At 42.5% G+C, this 8368-nt stretch overlaps 1 protein-coding gene across 2 annotated transcripts in view; it reads left to right on the forward strand.

Moving 5' to 3' along the window:
- cyfip2 (cytoplasmic FMR1 interacting protein 2) overlaps nucleotides 1-8368 on the forward strand; it is a 19848-nt gene that overhangs the window by 774 nt on the left and 10706 nt on the right. For both annotated transcript variants that reach the window (XM_034882990.1, XM_034882991.1), the window contains exons 2-12: nucleotides 3252-3401; nucleotides 3503-3592; nucleotides 4356-4433; nucleotides 4981-5082; nucleotides 5302-5483; nucleotides 5573-5669; nucleotides 6390-6518; nucleotides 6713-6817; nucleotides 6911-6999; nucleotides 7137-7374; nucleotides 7901-8053. In XM_034882990.1, the coding sequence (XP_034738881.1) occupies nucleotides 3285-3401; nucleotides 3503-3592; nucleotides 4356-4433; nucleotides 4981-5082; nucleotides 5302-5483; nucleotides 5573-5669; nucleotides 6390-6518; nucleotides 6713-6817; nucleotides 6911-6999; nucleotides 7137-7374; nucleotides 7901-8053 (1380 nt within the window). In that variant the 5' untranslated portion in view covers nucleotides 3252-3284. The remainder of the gene's footprint in view (nucleotides 1-3251; nucleotides 3402-3502; nucleotides 3593-4355; nucleotides 4434-4980; nucleotides 5083-5301; nucleotides 5484-5572; nucleotides 5670-6389; nucleotides 6519-6712; nucleotides 6818-6910; nucleotides 7000-7136; nucleotides 7375-7900; nucleotides 8054-8368) is intronic.

Consider the following 8368-nt stretch of genomic DNA (forward strand, 5'->3'; position numbering starts at 1 on the left):
CATCCCATTGAGTAGTATGACCCTGGAGATGACACACTTTCTCTCACTCGCAGTCTTTCTCTCAGGCAAGACGTTACACACACCCACACACACACACACACACACACACACACACACACCTATCAGCACATGGTCTTGCTTTTCTTCTAAAAATGCAGCTTTTTGCTATTTTTGTACTTTTCCTGGTCATTCCCATTCTTCTTTTGGGTTGTAATATTGGGAGCCTTCCTCAAAGCCCTCGGATCCCTTATGGTTTAGTGCAGTGCTGTCATGAGGAGGTCGGACCTACGGTCATCATGTGTAGTGGCCTTAGTTATAATGTCAGACTGGCCAGAGGCTATTTTGCTATGCATATTTATTGATGATGAACAAGTCCTTCTACTTTGTGGGATTTCTGGTCGTTCCAGTGTAAAACAGGCCTACAGCTAGGTTACTAAGTGTCCAGAAGGGAATGAAGGGGCCCTTTGCTTTGTAAAGATGCACATGTACACACACACAGACACACCAACTGTTGAACAGAGTCGGGTACAGGGTGGGAAAGTTTATTCAGCCGACCCAGGCTTCAGTCCCCGTCTGTAATCCCAAGCACAGATGGGAGTTTAGCAGCACTGACAGAACTCCTTGTAGTGAGCTGCATGTTTCATTTTCTATAAGCTGAACAGTTAAAAATAACCAGCTCCCTCTTCAAAGAATCAGAGAGTTTATGAATCCAGGCTGTAAATTCTTTTTTTAACTCAACCATTACAAGGTTGCAGTAGCACAGGGCCTATCGTCTTCATCAGTGTACACCAGTATCGTTGATTTAATTTTCATACTTGTATCAAAATTAGTCACATCTTCATTGTGACTACTAGACTACTGAGCACACATAAAAAGTGTCTGCAAAGGACTACAATTCCCAGCATCTCAGTGGAGCTATGTGCTATAATGTAATATAAAATAATATAACTGACACAGATAATGGCAAAATAGATTTGACGTAGAAAAGCACTAAACCTCACTCAGTGAACATTTTTACCATTTTATATATGACTGCCTGGCTTTTTTTGTACCAATGCATGTGTTGCTTACCAAAGTTTTTATTAGAAGTTTAATGACTCAGCCATCCGTCTAAATCGTGGCCTGAAGACCGGTGGCTTACCTTATGCAAATACAACTTCTGCATCTGTTAACCATGACAGTTTGATGTGACAGGAAACCCTGCCCACCCCCTTTTTACTCTATTTGTGATCATACAGTATTAGTGTGCCTGTGCATGTGGGCATGATCAACATCAATGTATAATGTAGGCGCCTGTATGTGTTATGTAGGCTAGGTTACGACATCCATGCTGGCTACAAGAATGACTGTCATCCGGATCGGGATCAATTTAAGAGAAAAACAAATACATATGTACACACATAGTACATAATTATATTACACATTGGCTATATTTGTCAACATGCAGCTGCTTTGACCGTTACATGTGTTAACTGCAACTTGTGTGTGTACAAGTATTACTGTGTTTTGGGAGTTGGCAGGCTCCTCTATGGAGCTGACTTCCAGGACAAATGAAAAGCTGTTTTTTATCTATATTGAATATGAAATGACTGTATCTTTTTAACAATTTAACTTTATGCAACACTTGCCGTTCTGGAACTGCAAGCTCTTTGTCTTGCTATGGCAGAGAGAAGAGAGACATTCACGTTTAGTTTTATCTGCCTCTTTTCTTTTTTTGGCCGTTTGGCCCCTGGCCCTCTCAGCTCTGTTCGGCTCTCTCTGGTTGTGAATATTAAGCTGATTATCGTCCCTGTCAGCGCTGTCTGCCAGGTCAGACGTAAAACACACAATTCTGAGAGGCACATGATATACGGGTGGGCACCTACACACTGCTCTGGCTGGGCTGGTGTTTTATAATGAGGAACAGGGCACTGCAATAGCTTTACCATTTTAAGAGGGGTCACGCCATGTATTCCAAGATAGGATCAGCTGGAGGATAATGAATATAGTAGCTGTAGATTCTGTGTTCATATTTTGGGTTTTCATTCATTCAACCTTTATTTAGAGAGAGAGAGATTACTGAGGATCAGCCCTCACTTGCAATGACATCGAGTCAGTTACAAAGACAAAGAAAGCAACACAGTAAAGGAAGTAACATCAGTATAAGAACATAGAAAGACACCAGAACCTTCTGAAATAGAAAAGCAGTTTGATACACAGATCATGATAACCAGGATGCAAAAGAAATATAACTATGTAAAGCAATTACAAGTCAAAGTTTGGAAGTACAAAATCAGAAGTGAGTTGATATTAAGAAAATATATATATTCACCCCAATTCAATTATAATTATTAAAAGCACTAAATATCAGCTTGCTTAAAGACACATTTGCCAGTGGTTCCACTGCCTTCGCATTTTGTTCGTGTCAAATGTCATTCACTGTCAGACCGTTCTCCACCTCTCTCAGATTATTAAGATTTCTAGGTTTGGGCCTTTCAAGAATGATACGCTTCAGATATGCCTCTAGTCAAATAAAAAGGTAGAAAGAGACAGTGTGAGAGTGTGCCTTCCCCTCCCCCGGAGCGTTGGTCTGATACTGACATACAGTGAAATGGGAGAGGATACAGGTGCAGAGTGAACACGTACTGCACCACACAGCCCAAACAGCGTTAGCTAAGAGGAAGTGGAGTCTAGACACGTCAAGAGCATATTGAGCGTATTGTTCCTGAGTGAATACACTGCAGCCTCTGACTGGAACCATTTGACAGCTGTAAGCATTAACATTCTAAACGTGTCCCAGTTCAGGCGGCCATTTTCCCAGTCCTGTACTTATAGATATTTAGCTAACTATTTAGCTAACCATCTCAACCATTTTACCTTTTCCTTTTAGCTATGTAGCTAATTATTTCAACCCTTTTACTTTTAGCTAACTATTTAGCTAACAAAATCAACAATTGTCCAATTAGTTTTAGCAAAATGTTTAACTCTTTTAGCTAACTGGTTTAACTTCTCGCTTGCTCATTATTTTTTTTGCATTCTTAGTTGGTACATAGTGTTCAGCTGTTCTGACTCAAAGGATGTATTTATTTAATCAAATCATATTATCTATTTAATCATATCTTGTACACAATCTTTCAGAATAACCCTCTAGGCTACAAGTACCCCTGGTTGCATTTTAAGTCCCATTTTTCCTCTTCTGACTTTGTAATGGAGCTTCTTCTTTGACCATATCTCATATCCTCGCTCTCTCTTTCCCTTTCTCTTCCTCTCAGACTGGGGTGTTGTGTGAGTGACGCCTTGTTACCATGACGACCCACGTGACCCTGGAGGATGCCCTGTCCAATGTGGACCTGCTGGAGGAGCTGCCCCTCCCGGACCAGCAGCCATGCATCGAACCCCCTCCCTCCTCTATCATGTACCAGGTACACACTCACACACGCTGTCACCGCCACCCACCGATCATCCCCAGTTGTTCACTTATTTTCAGTGACCCCCTTTGACTCTTTTCTCCCTCCTTCTGCAGGCTAATTTTGACACCAACTTTGAAGACAGGAATGCATTTGTGACTGGCATCGCCCGTTATATAGAGCAAGCTACAGTCCACTCCAGCATGGTGAGAAATGTGCTCCAGTTAAAAAAAAAAAGAACATGTCATGGCTTGCACTCGTGTTGGTTTTTACATCTGATTGGTTGAATCAGTTTTTGTTTTTTGTCTATCTTGAATAGCTGCTGTCCCCCTTTCAGTGAACACAACTCTGACTGTGGGAAGTAGCCTCACTCCCTTAAAGAGAGCCTTGTTTAGTGTGAATTGATTGTCATTTGGCTCTTTTGTTAGGGATTTGGCTAGGCCAGTGGCAGAGCACACACATACACATGCACACTCATGTAGACACACACATCCCTCACACACTGGTGAAGGAGGCAGGCTGTGGACCAGTAAACCTTTTCCCCCTGATGGTGAATAAGTGGAGAGTGGGATTTGACTGGCAAAGAGGGGAAGTAGTGCTCTATTTAACCTTATTTAATCAGGAAGTCCCATTGAGTTTGAAGCCAGTCTATTTAAGGACACGCCTGTCTTTAGCGTGATTGAGACATCTGTCTCACCTACTTCTGAATGGAAGAAATGTTCCCCTGCTAAAATATTTATCAAGCCCTATTCATCCTGGAATATGTGACTCGTCTGAGACCTTGGAAATGTTTAGTGGTGTTGAGTGCCTTAGCAAAATCTCCTTTCATGACATACACATATTAAACAAGGATAAGACCAAAACAAGTAAGGGATTAATAAAGTAAAGGCCTTTGCCAGTTACACGTTTGCTGTAACTTTGCATTAAGAAGGAATGATGTCTCTGTGGTATTTTGTCCATTTTATGCAGAATGAGATGCTGGAGGAAGGACATGAGTACGCTGTGATGCTTTACACTTGGAGAAGCTGCTCCAGAGCCATTCCCCAGGTAACACACACACACACACACACACACAGTTCAACCTGCAAGTTCCTTATCACTTGGCATCTTGAAAACACAGACAAACTTCATGTTATCGTGCAACTATGACACCGGTTGAACACGAAATGTGGCTGTTCTCTTATCAAACCGGACTTCATTTGGCACCGAATAAGAAGCTATCAGAGTCTTTCCTGCACTTAAGATGAAGATTAAAGATTTAAGATTAGCCTGCTTTACTGGTTGACTTCATTATTGCTCATTACAGGATTTCCCCAAACTGGACAATTGCAACTTATACTGTACAAAAATGAAAATAGAAATCCTTGGTGGTTCTGATTGGTTTAAAGAGATGCCATTAAACCTTTTCCTCCCATCCAGTAATGCTATGGGGAGTTGCCAGATCCTCCTTCAGTGAGCTTTGGAGGAGGGTCTGGCAAAGCGGGACTACCTGCAAACAAACTATAATGTTGCACTAACTAGCTGAACCAAAAACTGTACTACTGCTACTGCTAGTATATCAAGCTGTACAATGCCACCCTCTTGTGCTTGCTAGGTGAAATGCAATGAGCAGCCCAACAGAGTGGAGATCTATGAGAAAACCGTGGAGGTGTTAGAACCTGAAGTGACCAAGCTCATGAAGTTCATGTACTTCCAGGTAAGACTCGGCTGCATGACAGTGTCTTTTATATTTTATAATTAACTGAGCCTGAAAAGGTCAAGAGCAACATGCCTAGGCTACCCTGCAATCAGGCTCATTTAACGAAGTACATTTTCATTTCAGACTTTGCATGCTTGGTGTTTGTTTGGGCACAAAGTTGTGTGTTTGTAACTTATTCTAAACGCTCCATATATCCTGATTTCTTTGTCTTTACAGCGGAAAGCCATAGAACGTTTCTGTAGCGAAGTGAAGCGTCTGTGTCATGCAGAGAGAAGGAAGGACTTTGTGTCGGAGGCCTATCTGCTCACTCTGGGCAAATTTATTAACATGTTTGCAGTGCTGGACGAACTGAAGAACATGAAGTGTAGCGTTAAGAACGATCACTCTGCCTACAAAAGGTAGGGAACCATAAGTGAAGGAATCCTCATGTACAGTAGATTAGTCTAGTTATAGCCAAGGTAACATTTCTCTCCTCCTCTGCCTCCAGGGCAGCTCAATTCTTGAGGAAGATGGCAGACCCTCAGTCCATCCAGGAGTCCCAGAACCTCTCAATGTTTTTAGCCAACCACAACAGGATCACTCAGGTTGGTGTCCAGACTCTAGACTGTCTTTACGGCAGGTGGCGTAAGAAGGTCTAACTATAGATTGGAAGGAGATGGAGGAAGCTTTACTCAATGAATTAAAGAGAGTTTTTGTACAACGTACTGCATTTGTAAAGGGATTCAAGGCTGCTTTTCAGTGTATGTTTGTAAAAATAAAATGAAGAAAAATAGGCCTTTTGATTGAAAGGTCCCTACACATATTTAGTTTTTAATTTAACAATTTCTGCAACATTCTGAACAGGAAATGACTCACTAGACAAGATGAGCAGATAAATGAGTCACATTTGTACTCTTGAAAAGTGACGTGACAGGTAGTGCAGCCTGAATAAAAGTGTCTTACGGAGCAATGTGAGCTATTAACGTAAACATGAACCTCTGCTCTGCTGAACAACCTGTATTTACCTTACATACTCTCTAATTTTAGTTAAATTTAAATATTGCATGGTCCCTTATAAATTCAGCATTTTTAATGACTAAAAGGCCAATTGAAAGCCTATTTGACACACAATGAAAAAAGGCCCATTTCTTTTTAAAATATGTAATTTTTCTGATTGATTCTTTTTGAGTTTCAAGTTTTTAATGCAGTGTTGTCAATGTCAGTATTTATGTCTATTTGCAGTGTAGAATGAGGCCTTTCTGACATTTGCATGTAAAGGAATGTATGTGAAGATGACCTGTTTTTCTGTTTCTGTTCCTATGTAGTGCCTGCACCAACAGCTGGAGGTGATTCCCGGCTACGAGGAGCTTTTGGCAGACATTGTCAACATCTGTGTAGATTATTATGAGAACAAGATGTATTTGACACCCAGTGAGAAACACATGCTGCTTAAGGTACACACATCCTTACCTGCTGCCCACCTATATCAGTCAATACTGGGATCTTTAGCAGGCTAAATGTCCTTTGCTGATGTGAAACGAACCACCTCTGACTGTGTGTGTCTGCGGGTGCGTGTGTGCGTGTGTGTGTGCGCCTGTGTATGTGTGTGTGCGTGTGTGCGTGTGTGTGTGTGTGTGTGTCCGGTCAGGTGATGGGCTTTGGTCTGTACCTTATGGATGGGAACGTCAGTAATATCTATAAACTCGATGCCAAAAAGAGGATCAACCTGAGCAAGATTGATAAGTTCTTCAAAGTAAGGCATTTGCTTTCTTGGCATCTCTTTTATCCAGAGTTGTATTTGTGTACATGACATGAGTGTGGGACATTGTCTCCCTTTGTTTTTCAGCTTCAAGTGGTGCCACTCTTTGGAGACATGCAGATAGAGTTGTCGCGCTACATTGAGACAAGTGCCCACTACGAAGAAAACAAGTCCAAGTAAGAGGACCTGTCTAGACATCTACAAACCCTTGTGCACAGATATGCTCTCAAGCACAAAAGTAGCTGATCTGGACCGCCATGCCATCTGCTCTCGCCCACCCCTCAACCCTACCATTTTCTTTATTTGTGCTCAGGTGGACGTGCACCCAGAGCAGCATCTCACCACAGTACAACCTGTGCGAGCAGATGGTGCAGATCAGGGAGGACCACATCCGCTTCATCTCGGAGCTGGCGCGCTACAGCAACAGCGAAGTGGTGACAGGCTCGGGCCTGGACAGCCAGAAGTCGGACGAGGAGTACCGAGAGCTGTTCGACCTCGCTCTCAGGGGTCTGCAGCTGCTGTCCAAGTGGAGCACGCACGTCATGGAAGTGGTGAGTAAAGCAAGCGGTTGCAGGGTTCCCCCCTGTAAGTTGCAAGACTAGTGGCCCTCTGGGCCTACATTTCCCCCCCACCAGGCCTAAGCCACTGGGAATAGTTTTTTAATATAATAGTAGTAATATATAACAGTTTTTGATACAGTGGGGCGGCTGGGTTGGAAACTTAGACATAGTGTCAATGTTAGCTTCAAGCTAAGACTTAATGTAGGGCCCTATGGAATTGGCTCAGCTTTTTTAAATCCTCAATTTCAGGATTCCATCCCCGATTCTGTTATTACAGGAACTATTGGGCTCTACATCAATGCTGCCATCAGGGACTGGGCCAAGGCCCTCTTTATGAAAAGACAATCGTCACCCGTCTAAACAACTTCTCTGGGGGAGACCGTGGGTTGATTGTGTTTGTATTTAGAGAATGGTTGTGCAACAGGCAATATGCGTGGGCTTAGGTATGAAAAGTTAGTGGTTTTGCCATCGATCGTTGTAGCTTTGATATATTTATAGCTCTCCTTGTCTCTTTTAGTACTCGTGGAAGCTGGTTCATCCCACAGATAAATTCTGTAACAAGGACTGTCCAGGCACAGCGGAGGAATACGAACGAGCCACGCGATACAATTACACCAGTGAGGAGAAGTTTGCCCTGGTGGAAGTCATCGCCATGATCAAAGGGCTGCAGGTAAAACCCTGGTAGCCCTGACACGTGTTGAGTAGCTTTGTGTTGATGCTCCCAACAGCTGGTGGCAAGGGCATTTTTAAAATGTGTGCAAAGATGAGTAGATCTGCAGCTTATTTAGTCAGAAAATTAGGTCAAACACAAGAAATGATCCACCAACCATTTTTAAATGTCATCCATTATTACCCTTAAAGAAATAGTTTGCCATTTTGTTCAATTTTATTTCTAACTGAGAGTTAGATGAGAAGATCACTTCTGCGTTTATATGTGTCTGCTGAAAATGCAACTAGAGACAGAAAAGTGTGGGGGGGGGGGGGG

This window comes from Etheostoma cragini, chromosome 10, assembly GCF_013103735.1.
Source record: "Etheostoma cragini isolate CJK2018 chromosome 10, CSU_Ecrag_1.0, whole genome shotgun sequence".
Lineage (NCBI taxonomy): Eukaryota > Metazoa > Chordata > Actinopteri > Perciformes > Percidae > Etheostoma > Etheostoma cragini.